Source organism: Seriola dumerili, unplaced genomic scaffold (genome assembly GCF_002260705.1).
Source record: "Seriola dumerili isolate Sdu_G_001 unplaced genomic scaffold, Sdu_1.0 BDQW01000011.1, whole genome shotgun sequence".
NCBI classification, from domain to species: Eukaryota; Metazoa; Chordata; class Actinopteri; order Carangiformes; family Carangidae; genus Seriola; species Seriola dumerili.
The window spans coordinates 6,445,133-6,463,128 of record NW_019174266.1 but is presented as its reverse complement, the minus strand read 5'-3'; the positions used below and the strand labels follow the sequence as shown (position 1 = coordinate 6,463,128).

The window sequence follows — 17,996 nt, the reverse complement described above, 5'->3', positions numbered from 1 at the left end:
TAAATGTCTGCACTGAGCTCAGAGCAATGCTGTGCCTTAGTGCAGCCTCACAGTGGCTTTAGAGAAGCAACCAAGTTTCTTTATAGACCTTGGGAAAAAAAACTAAGCACAACCTAGCACCACTTACTTTAAAATATGTGGAGCTTTCAGCCACATTTGTTGGCCTTCATCCGTGAGTGGAATTTACTCCTTTAGGCAACACCTGAGGAAACTCCCCCTGCTGATGAAACAAGAAGCTGAAAGCTATGAACTTTCTCCAAAAGCGAATGTTGTGCTTAGAATTATTTTTGTCAAATGAATCTGGAATAAGGCTTTATTTAATCATTTTAATTAAATATCAATTAATTAAAAGGGGGAAATTGGGTCACTAATTTATACCTTATTGACACATTTTAAGGATTTTGAATTTAAAGAAAGACAAAACACAAAAAAAGTACATAAAAACATTTATTGTTGAGGATGTCTTATATTCAGCAGTGCGTTTTACCAGTCTTGTGGTTTTGTAATAGTACATATTCCTTATGTTGAGTCTACACCTGGGTTTTGATTTAAGGTACAAAAAAAATCTCAGCAGTGAGTTGTGTAGATTTATGTGGTACACACATAAAGGTGTGTGCATGTGTGTGAATTTGAGATGGCATTTTACAATTAATATACATACAATATTATGAATCACAGAATATTATTAACAAGCCCAAGCAAAGAAGCAGTTTTCCACTTTAGCTGACTGTCCACCAGCAAAGCACAGTAACGTAAAAACAAAAAGGTTCAGCAAGAAATACTCGCAGATATGGTCATGGAAGAAGTACACAGATATAAAACATACTAGTCTTGTTCCAGGAATGTGAGGCTGTTAAGATGAACATTTTTGGTCGATAGAAACATGATGTTCACACAATTGATGACTTCATGCCAGCATATTGTTCCTATTACACATAAACAGTATATACAAGTTTCAAGTAACTCCTGAATTAGTCCTGTTATTCCCATCTCAAGCAAGTCAGTGTACCAGTTCCGTTTGAGGCACACATCGCATGCTGTCATCTGTTGCACAATGAATGACATGCTACTGCTCAGATGCTGCTGAAAGCCAAGTGAAAGTGATTGTGTGAGGGAGAAGGAGAAGTAAAATTTAATATCTGTGGAGAGGTGCCGTTCATAGAAACATTTCACAAGTAGTCGCAACCTGAGAAGTAAAACTGAGAAGTTTCACACAAACTATTTGCCAACCCTTCCTCACATCTCATTGAACTACTTGGTGAATATTTATCCATAAATGGCCCACAAATAGGAATGTAATGGCATGGTAAAAATCTAAAAAAAAGAAAATAAAAATGTCTAGGTCATTGTTGTCAACACACAGACTCCTTTCCCAGATCTGTATTGTGAGGAAGTGACTGTAGCTAACAAAGCCAAGTCCTGAACCAATAACCACTGAGTCCAATATTGATACTTTAAGCACTGCATGTGTTAGTCTTTGGCATGGTTAAGCATCAGAGAAACCTCGCATGCTGACCTGACATTTATAACATTATTTGTGACAGCAGGTCAAAGCCTCTTCAGTCTAGCATGGAGTTGATATCCTGTTCTTTTTACAGTATAATCGAACTTTTACTTGATCTGAAATAACAAAACCTAGTTAGAATTTCCTGTTAAGACATACAAGTGATCACATTAACCCACATCAGAATTTGCCAAAACAAGATTTAGTTAGAATGAATCTGGAAAGCAATATAAAACAGTATGCACTGATACTTACAGTATTATATGAGGGGACGAGCCAACAGTATCTAAGTCAAGCATCCTCTCTTAGGCTGACTACAGTATAAGGCCAGCACTAACTAAGAAACTTCTTGCACACACCCACCATTACGCACACCAGCCCGACAGTCATGCTGGCTTTACAAGGCAACTCAACGACATCTGCAAACCACACTGCTCATGAAATGTACAACAGTGATCTCACCATTACTGCACCGTGCTGACAGTTATTACGTGGTAGCAGGCAGCGGTACAGTCAGACAGGGTTTGCAGGCCAGTAGTCGTGGCCTCAGAGCTATTCCCATCACCCTAATGACTAATTCTGTTGGTTCAAGCTGGGAAGCTTAAGCCTCAATAGCAAACTATCATGGTAGAGGATACAGGATTTTCTCAATGTTAGTTATCGTTTTTACAAAGATGTTATTGTTGTTTCTGTTACTTGGTAATGTTCATGTTTATTACACATGATTATAGAATGGTATAAAAGGAAAAAAAGCAAGTAAAAAGTCTGGACAGATCATATAAAGGCTCAAACAAAGGAATAGCTGAAATGAAATGACTAAAAATTTATCAGATTTACACCTTCAATAACAACATAATAATAAACAAAGGTATGAACATGTGAATGGGAGAGGGCAATTCCAGTTATTTCCCTTCTTCTCAGATGTTTGTTCTGGTTGAGCGTGCCTTGCCCCACAGTTTGGCACAAGACTAAAGTTTCCACACAGTGAGATGAGACCAGGGCATTGGCTGAAATTATTCCACATGGTGAGATGAAAAACAAACAGGATTGGCTGGGAGACAGCGTGGGCTCCGTTCCTACAGGTCACCTTCCACTCGCTTCCTGCGGACTAGAGAGGAAAAGCAGAGAGGAAAAGACAAAAGCATGATTTTTTTTCCTTTAAACTAATAAAAAATAAAAAATTGACTGAATATAAGAAAATAAAATAAGAATGAACAACTGCAGACATGCAACACAACCTTCAACCTCCACGGGCCTGTTAGTTTATCATGAAAAAACTATGTGAGTCATCATGAGCTATGCGGTCAAAGTTTACAGCTATTTCAACAGCGTGTCAGCATGAACAGAAAACAAGAAGTAAGATGTCGTCACTCTCAAAGCTCTACGATCACACCGTGTCAGTCTTCATTCTGTTAATGCAGTGAATGCTCCATTCAAACACCGTGAAGGAAAATCGCCGTTATCATTGATGCATTGACACATTTTGTGACCACACCCATGCATCAGACCTGTGCTACTGCGGCTCTGACAGGAGGAGGAGCTAAAAAGAGAATAGAGGTCGTCACTGTGGATTGACGCTACCGCTGAGATGTTTCATATGGAAACATCACCACAATTTGTCATGATGCAATCTCCCATATAAAAAGATACCAGGTGGAAGGCAATGTAATGCACAGCAACTCACCCGGCTTTTGCAAGTTTAAACAAATCGCAACTCGTCGTGTGTGTACAGTATTGCGTGCGTGCGTGTGTGTGTGTGCATCATACCCAGGTCGTTGTTCTTGGTGATAGCTGCGGCAGCTCTGGAGCGAGGTCCTTGCTGGGTGAAGTGGTAGCCAAACTTGACTATGCTGTTGTTCTCTTCCAACATTTTAGCTATCTCCATCTCTATAGTCGTACCCAGCTGCTGCCTCTGAAATCCACACACATGTACAGAGGTCAAGATCTGAACATCAGAGTCAGAGCTTCACTTTGGTTTAAGGCAGAATAGACTCAGACCACAGGGATATAGTTTAGTTTCTTTTCCACTACTTGAAACTCCCAACTAGTCTTTTATGTTTTATTAAGGCAGTGGTTTGTGTTAGTTGGCATTTTCTTCAACTGCACGGTACATAACAAACATTTACTACTACTTTTGGCTGTGTGAAACCACTCTACTTAAAATAGTGCAAAGACTTCCTCTGTCGTAAGTTCCTTGTAATCACCAACAGTGATCCGGAATGATGACAGCAGCGAAAAACAAGTGAACAAGGAGAATTAAAGTCATAATCTATAATTTCACACAAATTTCTAAAAAATATAAACACTCTGAAGTATTGTCTATAAATCTATGGGGACCCCAGCAAGAGCAGTCACAGTTACAGTGGCTAATGGGGATCTAACTACGTAAATAAATAAATCTAAACGTTCCTGGTGTGTTGGTGCAAACATGTGTGTCACAAATCATCTGGTACCTGGTTGTCTATCTTGATCTCGGTGAGTGTGTCATTGTCTCGCAACGCATCCACCAAAGCCTGCACCCCCGCCCCAGTGATGAAGTTGGACTCCAAGTTCAAACTTCGCAACGTCTTGTTCTCCCGCAGCATGTCGCTGAACGCCTGGGACAAGGAAAAGGGAAATAAAGCAAAGGCATTAATATGGAGTTTGTCAGGTGTCAATTAGGTCATTTAAAAGCCTGCACACCACTCCCTCTCACCACAGCGATTGGGTCGTTGCTCCGTGTCGCTGCCAGGCTGAACTTCTTGACTTGCGTGTTCTTCTCCATGGCTTTGGCGAAGTCCTTCAGAGTGGGAATGGGAATGTTCTGAAAAAAACAAAAACAAAGACACACTGCCGTCAGCCCTGGGATAGACAAGCATATACACACTCTGAAAAACTTGTGTTTCTGTGTACCTTAATGTTGTTGAGGTTGACCTCTGTTAAGGAGCTGTCGTTGCTTTTTATCCTCTGCAGGGTTTCTTCTACATTAGTGGGATTGGGAGGTTCATCAAACACCGGATTCATCTTCTCCCCTTTGATCACATCTAGAAGAGACACGGGCAGGGCTCAAGATATTGATCGTTTTGGGACCTTTAAACTAACAGTTAAATTCTATGATTGTACTTACTGTTGTAACCCTCCTTAGCTCCAGTCCCATCATATGTCTGACTGCTCGTGACCAGCGTGTGAACACCCAGGATCGCTGCAAACAAAAGCAAACCCGAGACTCAGTAGCTGTGGTGAGAAATCAGTGTGTACGCATGTGTTTCCCAGGGTTCAAAAATGCACCAGGAAGTAAATGAAAGGTCACCAGATCTAGAGGTCATAGCTGACAAGTGGTGTTATTTTGCTCAGTGAGCAAATTATTCCCCCATCAACACACACAGTCAAGGATGGAGCCATGGGAAACACAGTCAGAGTGAAAGGAGCTTGTGTTTTACAGTCCGAGCAGAGACTGGGCTCAGGCAGACTGAAAGTGTCTCACAACTACAACACTGTGTTTACAACTTCCTTTACAAAGAAACCCTCATATATCGTCATGTTTTAGAGAGTTTTAACAATGACTTCTTAGTTTTCCCGAAGGTGTTCTTCATTCATTCTTACCTGCTAGATCACACAGTTCTGTGTCTGTGGCGCTGGACAGGGCTTCCTCCAGTTCTGGATCCAGGGTTGTGACTTCTTCTTGGCGCATTTCTATTGGTTTCTGCTTAGGAACAAATACTTTACCTACAGAGAAAGAAAAGACACATTTTGTAAAAAAAATTCTAAACTCAAATGAGGTGATTCATCTCTCACAAAAATGTGCAGGCATAAAATTACTTTAATATCAACACAGACGGAAGAAACGAGTACGGGTACACGCAGGATGGGTAAAGAAACGTCTAACTGTTAACTGTCAGGTTAATGTGACTCGTTATTCTTCTCCAGCCATGTATCTCTGGCCACTACATGTTTAACTTTTTCTCTTTGACATCAGACGGCACACTTCACAGCAGGACTTTTGAAATGATCATCCCTCTGCTTTGCTCTTGAGCTTTAATCTCTCACTTTAACTTATTTCTAAATTGTGCCACGCCGGGCTTGTTTTCTAAAATCCATTAAATGTTTCATGCTTTCTCGTTTCATGCACAGAGATTGAGCACAGACCAGACAGACAGGTTGTAGATACTTATTTTCACTTTGACATTTACAGTATTTGTTTCTGTTAGTCAGTGCAGAATAATGGTAATGTTTCTGACAAAGTGAACAGCAGAAATGTGTTGTTTAAGTAAGTCTGGGCTTCCTGCTGTTTTACACAACCTTTCCCAACCATCAGAGGTTCAGACGAGCCAAACTCGAGTCCACCAATGACTGTCTGACAACTATGGTATTGCCATGGCAACCTATGTGAGTGAAGAAACGGAAAAAGCGAAGGAAGTCATGGAACAATGACTTGAGTCTAATCAAGACTGCGCTGCTGGGGCAGCAAACACTTGCACTTGACGGGGTGACCATGCAGACTCACTATATGCCTGTGTCCTTAAACAAAAACACCCCGAGAACAGGCCCTCCCTCCTTCCCTCCTTCCCTCCTTCCCTCCTTCCCTCCTTCCAAGTCAGTCAAGCCAGTCAAATTGCTCAAACTGGTCCCTAGTGGGGGGCTCTGGCACTTCCTGAAAGCCAGTAAACAGCAAATACAGTCATCAGGCAACATCCTGTGCCAGTCCCTCTGGAGCGACATTTAGCCCTTCAGAAGCAAGAGCCAAGAAACTGACAGCCCCAACGTCTTGTCATTCGCATGATCCCACAGGGGCATAAACCATGGACTAAATGAGGAAAACATTGTACTAATGTGGAGGGAAAGCAGGCTCCTCACCAAAGCAGTCTGTCTGTGACAGGAGGATCAGGAGGACCACACAGATGCAGAAAATGCTGACACTCATGATCCCAGGAGAAACCTGATCACATAGCCCCTTTGAAAATATGCATTCCATCACATTAATGCAAAAAAAAAAAAAGGCCATAATGTTTTCCAGTTAAGACAGCAGATTTTGTGATTCATCACTGCTATTTGTCTGATGCAATAAAAATTAGACAAATAATACATCATCCTGGTTGTAAATTGAACTTTGCTTATCTATTAAAAACAAGACAACAGCATGGACCTTAAAAGATAATTCCAATTTATTCCAGCTTGGGTCTTTTTTTTCCTGGAAATCATTTCTAAGAGTCATGATAACATTTTACTAGCTGCTGAGTAAGGATCTCCTGATCAAGTTTGTCAGGCCCCAATCTTAATGCCAAGTCCCTTATTATTAAATACCTGATACTGAGTCCAATCTGATAAGCAACAGTCAGTGCTGCTAAAAACCAGAGGCTACTACCTGAATGTTTGGTGCATTTTTGCAAGGAGAGGAGAGATACAGAGCTATACACTCGTGTTGCTAAATGCTTGCGCTATAAGTTGTCATATAGGAGAGCAGCGCCGCAAAGCTAGCAGGCTGAGGTGGACAAAATAAGGCAGAATACAGTCAAGAACGGATCAGATTTTGATCTGCTTTATTTCAGCCAGTAGCAGTCGACCCAGATCGACCCTGAAACTGATCCTTCACATTAGTTTCAGACATCTCGACTGTTGATGTGGGAACAAACTACAGCAAAGTCAGACGAGGTAAAAAACATAAGCATCCAGAAAATCAAACAGGCTGTAAGCAAACAGTTAAAACATTAAAGTATTTGGAGGTATGACTGAAATTGAGCACATCCAAACGACTGCATGAATGGTAATAATCCCTAATTGCACAGAATTGCTGTGGCCACACAACTTAAGGTCAGCTGAACTGCAATGGATGACAAGTGTTTGGCATTTCTGCTTAAACTGAGGACCCAAAACAATTATTCGACTATCAAAATAGTTGCAGATTATTTTCCTCCGATCAACTCATCAATTAATCGTTTGTTCACCACATTACTAGATCACAGCAGTTGACTCTGTGAGGTGATGATAGGAACGAAGCAAAAACAAGAGAAATACAATACAGTGTCAGTTCCCTGTCACACATGGCCGCTTAATGACAAATGCAAATGCTTCTATTGTCAAACAAGCAAATTGAACACTGGAGGCATGTGGTTCGGAGCAGATGAGTGTGTGTTTTCACTGGTGCAGCAACCACACCCTCCACTGTAACCTCAACAAACATGATGTTTATCAGTCTTCAATGGAAGCGTGCCTCGAGTGCTCCAATAAATGTGACATAGTAATACATATTCCTTTACCCCCACACATGATGATTAACTGTGCCCATTTTAGACCCCACTGGAGAAGCCACCAATAATGTGCCCCATTGAAAACACAATAATAACCAGTTTTCAGCATTTAATAAACTTCAACCACTATCCATCCAGAACAGAACTTAATGTTAATAATGTTGGCAAACCCCGAGGAAATAAACAACGAACAGAAGGAATGGACAATAAGAAAAGATGGATTAGAGGACTGACGTAATATGATAACATTCAAGTACTTATAATGGTTGCCATGGTATTTAAGCAGGCTGTTTTCCTCCCAAATTATGAAAGGAGACACACACACCCATGACCACATTATTTATCAGCAGGGGGTGAGTGTAACAAGGGGAAGAGAATCAGCTACATACCACAGAACCACCAGCGTGATTTGAGTTTTCCATGTTGTCATAGGGTGTGCACACACGTGCGCACACACACACACACACACACACACACACACACACACACACACACACACACACACACACTCCTAGAGTATAATTTCTAACAAGACAGGGTTGGGCCGGGGGAAGATGTCAGTTCCATATATCCTCTCCAGCAAGGGAGTCATATTTAGATCTCTGGAGATCCCAACACAAGGAATTCCTCTGGAAAAGAATTTCTTCCCAGTACTGTTTCTACTCTACTCACTTTTCTTCTTATCTGCCATGCTGTCACATAAAATATCTCCTTTTTTTTATCTCTTGTACAAAATGACGACCACAAGTATGTCCTAAAACCTGTTTGAAAAGAACTGGATTCTCTCAAGAAAGTCAGGTTCTTTCAGTTTTAACAGCAACATTAATCCCATCTGGATCAGCACTGACTATTTATTTCATCTTTTTGTGAAAACAAATTCCTGTCACAAACATCTACTGGGTTGTGATAAAGCTGAAGAAAACATCAGACAAGTATATTCCCCTTTGGGTAGACAACTCCATGAAATCGCAGACTGTTGAAATGATGATTCATCCCGCATTCAATACCTTGTGTGTTTTCACTCTGATACTACAGGCTCAGCTGCCTGCTAAAAAGCCTGATTACATAACTCTGCCAGTATCACATACAACCACTTCGAAATAACTGTAAAACTAAAGATCATGTCTTTTGGCATTAGGACTTTATTGTATCATTAAGACATGATACAAAGGTCCACAACTTGACTTCCCAGTAATGAGCAAAGCCAAACAAAAAAAAAAATCTATTGACATTTTTTGTTGACATAAATCACTCCCATTCAAATAAAGCTCTGACTTGCATAGTATCCTCTGAAAAATACACAGCCTGAGCTTCAGTCTTAAGCACATCAAGTCAAGGTTTATTGATCTCTTGAAACCAAACTGGTAAAAAAAAAACAAAAAAACAATACATCACCACAACATCAATAAAGAGAGATTCAAGATATCTAATCCTAACCATGCCGCCTCATTTGACACTCCCTACTTCCTATCCCCTGGTACAAACACACCTCCCCCACACTGCTGTATGTTGCATAAGAGCAGACATGCATTAATAATTCCTGCAAAGAGAGCAGAACAGTAATTACTGCTGTGTCTGTGCTGTTGATACAGACACAAACACACACAGACACTCCTTGGTTCTCAACCCCCTGAGAAATACATTACCAACACGTGATAGAGCCACACCACTCGTGTTGTTTATCAAAGTGAGGCAAACTACGCTAAATATATCATCACTACTGGAATTAGCTGAGTTTCTTACTCATAATTTCATCTACAGCACTTGACTGCTCTTTTCTCATTTGCAAATCATCTCCGTTGTCTCAACATTTTAACAAAAAGCATGTCAAATTTGTCTTGCTCCTATTGGTCAACATCAACGTCATACTAGGCGAGAGGTGGTAAAAAAAATTCCGACACACTAGTCTTCGTGTCTGGAGGCTTCCCAGATGTGGCATCAGTTGTCATCCACTGTGATACACTATATGAGATGAAATAATCAATTGTTACATCAACACCCTTTTTAGTCCTGACACCCTACGTCTGTTGAGTCGGGCAGTTATCAGGCTTTTATATTGTGCAGTCTAAACCGGCATAAAAGGGAAGAAACCTCAGGAAGAGCAACAGAGGAGAGGTTGCTCTTCCAGGAGACGAGTAATCATTCAAAAAACTTTAAAACAAACAGATTCTCATCATCCATCCATGATTTTAAGTCAGTGCAAGTTTTTAAGCATGCAAATAATCATGTTGAAATGACCTTCTTTAAGTTATGTTTGGTGCTCTATCATGGAAAGGTGTAGAAACACACATACACACACACCTTTTTTCTCTCCAGTGAAGGGGACTATATCCTCTCTGTCCTTGTATTCCATGGCTTCCTTCTCCAGGTATTTGAGCAGACTATCCCTGTTGAATGGTCCTGTAGCGTCCTTGCTCGTCTGGTCCTTCTGACGTAAACCTGCTGGGAGAAGAGCATTCTGGGGAGAGGAAGCAAGGAGACACGTTAGACCTGCCAACTGATGGAGAATTCAGGACACTCACTGGAGACCTGAAGTCCTCGATCCATGAACTGGTAAATGATTAACTGTGTTTTTAAGCTGTAAATATATCCGTCTGCCTTCTGAAAAAATATCTGTTCATTCCAATATGTAGACATTTCTGAAACTGAATCATGCATTTAAAATAAATAAAGGGAAAAATATTTCAGTGTAGAGCTTCAGTTTCATGTGGAAAATAGACATGAATTTCAAGTTCCTCAAAACAGGAAGTAAAGATACTCTGAACTAGTTTAACTTGATGCGTGTCAACCAAAACCTCAATGACTATAAAGACTGACATAAAAATGCAACCAATTATGGACCATTTGTCATAGCTGAGTGAAAACCCGGGGGAGGTGAAGAAGGATGTGTGAAAATAGAGGAAAGCTTGTCTAGCCAGTTTGTGCACACTGCTGCTATTGAAACCAAAGCACTTCTTTTTGTGTGCATACCAAATTTCACTTTGGCCTATATGATGATATCCAGAAATTAATATTTTCCCACTGCTGCTGACTGTTTCCTGTGGGCCCTGTGTGGCACTCAGTTTATATGGGCTTAAAATAAAATATCCAGGGGCCTGGGAGGGATTTCATTATACTCTACAGCTCTACTCACAAATAAACACACAAACACTTGGCAGCCTGTTGACAGAGTTGTTGCAGCCCAGACTCGCCCCTTTAAATTATTTTCCCCTAACCACAGAGGCTGGAGACTGGACGGTGTTGTTGGAGGGTACAAAGGAAAAATCCACCCTTGGATTTGAATTGGGTAGATTTGAAGTTTAATGTATTCCAGGAAGTTTAACTGTGATGACATGGTATAACATATTTTTTATCTGCTTCAGCCATGCTCCACTGGCTACCATTCACATACTATGATACCAGTGACTTACTACAACCCTGATGGTGGCATAAACTTGTCGGTACCAGGTAAAACTTGGTGTCATTTTTTAAATGTTTTGAAAACCGGGGCATGTCTAATTTGTAGTTGTGTCATTTATTTGCGGGAAAGCAAAGATGTTATGAGCATTTTGAGAGCGTAAAATGCATGAAGTCTTTTTCATTCTTAAATGGGTCATTTTCCAATAATTCCCTTTGCCACAGGAACTCCCTCCCACTAAAGAGCCCTGGAGCTCCTCCAACCCTCACTGAGCTCTGACCTCAGGATCCATCTCCTCGAGGGCTGTCTCCAGCTGTTTGAGCTCCTCCGCCGACAGTTTGTTGAGGATTTCATCTTCGTCGAGATCCTTGTACTTGTCCAGGTCCTTCTTGTACGACAACGCCATGGTGCCAGCTATAGTTTGCTAAGCAACACTGAGCAGCAGACCACAGCCAGACTGTTCCTTCTTGGGCTCACTGCTCCAGACCGGGGGGCGGCGGGAGGCTACCTGTAGATAAGCACTGGGAACACACACAAATAAATGTTCATGATGATTCCTTTTACTTAAGCTAATTAAAACAATGTAATATAATTAAATCTTGTAAACTGAGATAAACATTGTTTATCTCATCCCTGTGAAACAATAGTTGGCCACAGCTGGGCTTGATAATGAGGCCTTGCAATGATGCAATGTACACACAGCTGGAACAAAGGAAGAACTTTCTCAGGCTCAGACAAAATCATCTGACCACTCCCATGAGAATCACCAACAACTCTATGTGAACACCAACTTTGTTCTAATTTAGGGAACATTATCAACTCAAAAGACAAAACAAAGAAGCCTGTTCTCGTGGATATGAAAATGTATGACTATGTTTTTCTTCTTGGGACTAAATGCCTGGACATAAAGCAAACTCTAACAGTGGCAGGAAATACTGGAGCAAACACCAAGTAGATTTATAAGAACATAACACCAGTTCAGATGAAATAATGCTCAGATAAATGAGTGAGTTAGGGAGTGAGTACGTATCATGTCAAACAAATTAATGAGGCCTCAGCTTTCAGTTCCCTCTCCCACGCCACAGTCTGAACACAAAATGACCTCATGATGTCCCTGCAGGGCAGCACAGATGGTCTTAGTCCCTATCACTCACACACATTTAGCTGTACACACAATTAAATTGACACTTGCACTCTCCCAAACAGCTGGCTCATGGTAGAGTCAAAAAGTAACTTTTCAAGGTGAATAAAATAGTGTTTGTGTATATACAGAAGAGCCATAAGCCCTTAACTGTAGTTGCTACCTGTAAATTACTTAGACTACGAAGAAATATTCCATCAAGAAAACTCATTCATGTCAAGTGTAAAATACAGCACCATATCTAAACTCTGTGACAGCAGAAAAAAAAAAATACCCCGTGCTTCAACTCGGTGGTTTAGCCAAGGATTCTTTAAACATTTAGTGCCATTTCCCCGGAGCTGCCCGAGTGATTTGTCCGGCTCAGAGGAATTCTGCGAAAAGTCTGACACAGTGTGTGTCTCGTATCGTTCAGTCCTTTGTCTCCACAAACCAGGCTCTGTCCTGGGCTAATTCTTGCCCTCACCCCATCCATTAGACTTCTACAATTACCCTTATCTTGTCCGAAATGATTATGAGAGTCATGGCAGGGGCATTCGCAGCCTTGCGCTCCAGCAGATGAATTTGGGCTAAAAGGTCAACACTAACACTAACAGCTATAATCAAAGCGTATGAATATAATGATCTGCAATAATAATCTCACTCTAATGTTCTGTTGTAAAGTAGTTTAATCAGATCCTGGAGAACAGAGTCAGTACAGTGCAGTGATGTGTAGCAAACTGCTACTGCTGGATATCACCACTAGTATGAAGCAAATCAGCCACTGGAGCTGCGATGAAGCTAAGCTAAAGGTGGTGGACAAGTATGGTGATGAAACAATGGAAATTAAAACCTGGCCCAAGTGAGACTGTCAGGCTGTAAAATAATGTCAATAAAATATCAAAATTGAATTTATACAGATTTACAGAAGAAAATCCTAGAAATTACATATGGGTGAAATCAAATCAGAAATCCATATTTGTGAAGAACCATGAACACACAGCACTAAACTAGAGAACCGACTTGCATCCAAATAAGTTTTAACTTAAAAATTCTATCTGACTGATTATCCATCCAAATCGTCTGAAAACTATGAAAACAAACACTAGAGCAGCCTTCTGTGTTGAGCTCATCGAACAGCAGCAGGATTTGTTTCTCGTGATATCACTACAAGCCTGTGCTGGCTTGTTTCTGGAAAGAGGAGTTTTGTTCATCTTTTATAATCAACACTGAGATGACCCCCAACACAAAAAAAACATAGTTCTTCATTGTAATGAGCATATTCTGTCTTTACATACTGCCAGGTTTGCAGAATCTAAAAACATGTTTGATCTATTCTGCCAAAAAAAACCCTCATGTCCAGACCCAACTCTTGTCATTTGCGTCCACACAAGTAACATCTTTACCCAGACAATCGTGATACTTGTGACTTTATCCATGTGCAATTCTAAACAACAGGTTTATGTGCCCAACAGTAGTGTACATGTCAGTGAAGGAAAGCTCAAGGTGAGTGCAGAGTGCAGCCAATAATACTGCAATAATACTGCAAGTATTATTGGCTGAGATGTGCAGAAGGCAGTGATGTGATGACATTTCTGGCCAGGATCTGCAAAAAGCAGAGATGCCACGCCAGAGCCTGGGATAAACACACTTGCACACACAAACACACATATAATGCTCTTATGACAACATCAGCTCAAAATAACACGGTTTACCATATTATCCTACTTTCTCAAAAACACTTTCCACTTGGCTGACACGTAATTCAGCACATTTAAAACAGCAGCCACCGTTTACAGTGAGGCCCGGTGCTTTTGTGTGTGCAGAGAGAGGAGTAATCGAATATGCAGACAGGGATAATGATGGCAATGGGTGGGTCCAGGCTGAGGTGGAGACACTGAGAGGATCCATTAGTCCAATCTGATTGATTCCTTTCTCCTTCTCCTCTCTGTTAATCCTTCAAGACAACAACAGATGGCTCAAAGCCAATAATACTGCAAACCTGTCTGCACTCTACATTCACCTTGAGCTTTCCTTCACTGACCTGTACACTTCGGCTACTGTTGGGCACATGAACATGTTGAGAATTGCAAAAGAACAGAGTCACAAATATCACGATAGTACAGTAAGTTCACCAGACGGGCTGGATGTTTCGGGATGAATTTTTCCCCCAGAATGCAATAACAAGTCTGAAAGGACAAGTGATAAAAACCTCAATGATTTACACAAGGCTGTAAGATGTATTATCACGATGAACCTACCTTAATAGATGACTACCTCCAGCAAAACTTATCCCTGTGTTTAAGTGAAGTGTCTGAACATGTTTCAGGTCAAACATCCAGGTTTTGTCTTTCAAAGATCTGATGTTGACAGGCAAAATATAAGATCATTTGGGCCATTAAGCATGTGATATGATATCAGCTTCTATCCTAAATATCTCTGGCTTATATTATATAACTCTTAGCTGCTAAGAAAACATTAAGTTTAACTCTGTAAAGTATAATTCTTGCAATTAATATCCAGATTCTCTGTGCTACTTTAGACCTCAGAGGCAGTAGCTGATTGAACAGGAGTTTGCAGTTCTGACGTGAACAGGAAGCACTGAATGGTTATTACATTATTATAGAACACCGCCCTACCAATGCACAAAAAGACTATAGTTAGAATGACCCAGCTCTACTACCCCTGGGACAAGAGTCTGCACTTCCTCCTCCCACCTACTCTCCTCCAGTTTTAACATCTATCTTTCCGTCTCTCCACCCCTGATGTTACTCAGTTCTCATCAATCCTTTTTATGTTCAGCCTCCTAAGGTGCCTGCAAGTGTCAGAAAAGATAGAAAACACTTAGAAGGAGACATCCTGTTACTAAGATATATTCACTACAATACACAAAACAAGTAAAAACAATAAGATACAGGTGTCATCATGAGGATAAAAAACATTTAAATAGTTTTGTTGTTTTATACATTTATGTTGTTCATTCACTTATTCTTCTCTTGTACAGACCAGGCAAGTGTTGGGTAGAAAGTGGGGGGTTTCTCAAATACGCATGACATGTATACTCCCCTGTTCTAGCCACACACTCCAGACACACACTCCATTATATAATGAAAACAGATTTCAGGGAGTGCCCTGCCTTTCAGTTCAGCAAGGGAGTATGAATAATACAAGTTCAAGACAGATTGCCCCATTCACACCTTTGTAAAAACTAATAGCAGCCACTATTCACTACTATGGCTGCATTACACCGAGAGTGAAACTAGGCCCTCACAGACAGGTTTCACTCTTCACTGAAAGGTACGCAGGTTAATCAAGCCTGTTCATCAGCAACACTGTACTGCGGAAGGTAGCACAATAAGCAGCATCACCAAAAATGCCTCGTCAGCAGTGGCCACGACATTCCACTCGGTTACTATACCTGCTTCACAGCTTCAGGAAAGCCACCTGCCTTCAGGCTTAAGGGGGAAACCACACTTACCAAAGCAGACGTACTCCTTAAGACTTGGGGACCACACCCTTCATTCAAAATTGAACCCTGTGGGCCAAACAACCTTTGTGAACACACACACATAAACCGTCACCTTAGCCCTTGAACAAAGGGTGTTTCAGTAGACTTATTGACCTTCCACCTAACTAACAAGTAATACTCCTGCTAAAGCCACAGTATTTCCTTAAAAATGCCGAAACTCATATCCTGGTTAAACAGATAGACACAGATACCAGACTCATCAGAGGACACTCGATGCTGCCATAAAATGACATATCATATCGCATTACTAATGTTATACACATCAAGATATTGGTGGTAACTTGCCTGCTTCAACTATCTCCTGTAGACATAGCGGGCAACGGAACGACGTTAGCTAACATGTTCTTGACATGTTTATGATTATCACTCCGACTGTTGAGATGTTGATCCTGATTATCATCTCTTAGCAAAAGTCACCGCAAATCAATTAGCTAAGAAACATTTAAAGCCAAACCAAGCCGTTTATGGGACACTTACTTTAGTAACTTAACGACATTTGTTGGATGCGGCTAGACCATAAGAAGTAGTCCGATGGGATGTGGCTAGATGCTAACACGCTAGCCCTCAGAGTTGAGTCAAGTTGCTAGCCGTTTAGCTAAACCAGGCAGCTACAGAGCACATATGAAAGTGACAGTACGTAAACCAGTAAGGGTAGCACACTTACTGATTTCCAAAACCAAGCTATCAATTTCCTTACCTGAGCCTAATGGGACCTAGCTATAGAATCTCAGAGTAAGACCAGTTTCCCCAGTGAATGCGATATCTTCAGCGATTGATTTCTCACTCAGCCCAAGGGCGGTAACACAGGAAGACAGCAGCGGAGCGTTCTGTGAGTGACGTCTAATTGAGCCAATAGAGAGAGAGTCTGCCAGGTGTCAACCAATGGCAAAAATTAGCCCGCCCTCTTTATATAGGAGCACCAATCAGATAACAGATATATATATATATATATATATATATATATTATAGAAAAGAAAAGAGAAAAGAAAAAGGACTGAAAAGGACTGAAAATCATTACACATTTCATTTCCTGACAAACCCTAACTCTTGCACACACACACAACAAAGGGGCAAAAATAAAAAAATACGTTATAAGTAGAATGATAGTAATTAAGATTGAAGTACTTCATTATACACATAATATAGTTATATTAAGTAAAAGCTAAGTGTAAAAGTAGTGAATACACATACACACATACATAAGTCAAACACACACAAATTGTTCAGTCTTGTGTCTTTGGCTGCACCTAGAGTGAATACTTTACCTGATCTCCTTTTCACATGTAAAACCCCAAAACACATTTCTCTTTCCATCTTTCTCTCTTTTTCTCACATACAAATAAATACACATGGAGATGCAAAACACACTGTGTTCACTAAAAAGCCTACCTTAGCCTTGACCGAAAAGATCAATGAGAGCTCATCCCCTTGTGTTACACAATAGTGGAGATAGAATTTCTTGCACCCTCTTGGTTCACACAATATGTGCACTGTAACAAGATGCCTTGCATGTAACACAGACACTTTGGGAGATGTGGGTGCTGAAACTTACATCAGTAGCCCACTGCAGAATCAGATTAATGATAGTAATTATTAAGAGGTTGCAATGTACTGAGAGCAAGACTACTTTACAGTAATTTTAAAGATATCTGTTAGTGCATCAATACATAATGACTGAGGGCAAAGAAAGGGTTTACTGCTGTGTGACAGAGCACTTGGCACTTTTATGCCATCAGTTACTATCCTCTGTTAGCCTTTGATCAACACCTTTAGTCTATTATACAGTAGGCTACCTCCTGCCTCTTAGAAGCATCACAAATCTAGGATGAAAGGATTTTTAAATGTATTTTGTAGCACAGACCTTTTCTGAAAGATGTCAGTCATTCACTCAGTCAGTCAGATTCTGGTTTTGTGTTGGGGTGTCAGGCGTTTTAGGGGCAATCGAACATGGCAAGCACATTACAGACCTTTGCTGTTTAGCCAAGCATGGGTTTAGGAAAATGAGACTCAGTGTTTCAGCAGCTGCAAAGTGAAACATTATTAAGCGCCAAGTTTATATCTTCAGTCAGATGGCTTCCAACAGCCCTGACATGATCTGACCTACATGATCTGAATAATTAATAATATACCAAGGAAACCCAGGAAGACTAATCCAATAAATCTACAGTTGCTAAATGTGCATTAAAAGACTTAATAACTATGATATTTCTGTAATTTTCCCTTTG

General features: G+C 40.7%; 1 protein-coding gene across 1 annotated transcript; it reads right to left on the bottom strand.

The window, feature by feature from the left end:
• Window positions 1–434: 434 nt before the first annotated feature.
• On the bottom strand, window positions 435–16,564 carry tmod3 (tropomodulin 3). Its single transcript, XM_022749267.1, has 10 exons — window positions 16,469–16,564; window positions 11,406–11,646; window positions 10,030–10,186; window positions 5,087–5,209; window positions 4,611–4,685; window positions 4,397–4,527; window positions 4,200–4,307; window positions 3,958–4,101; window positions 3,272–3,416; window positions 435–2,612 (listed from the first exon to the last, which is right to left on the bottom strand). The coding sequence occupies exons 2-10, from the start codon at window positions 11,529–11,531 to the stop codon at window positions 2,581–2,583; spliced, it is 1,041 nt and encodes a 346-aa protein (XP_022604988.1). The 5' UTR covers window positions 11,532–11,646; window positions 16,469–16,564; the 3' UTR covers window positions 435–2,580.
• Between the last annotated feature and the right edge of the window lie 1,432 nt (window positions 16,565–17,996).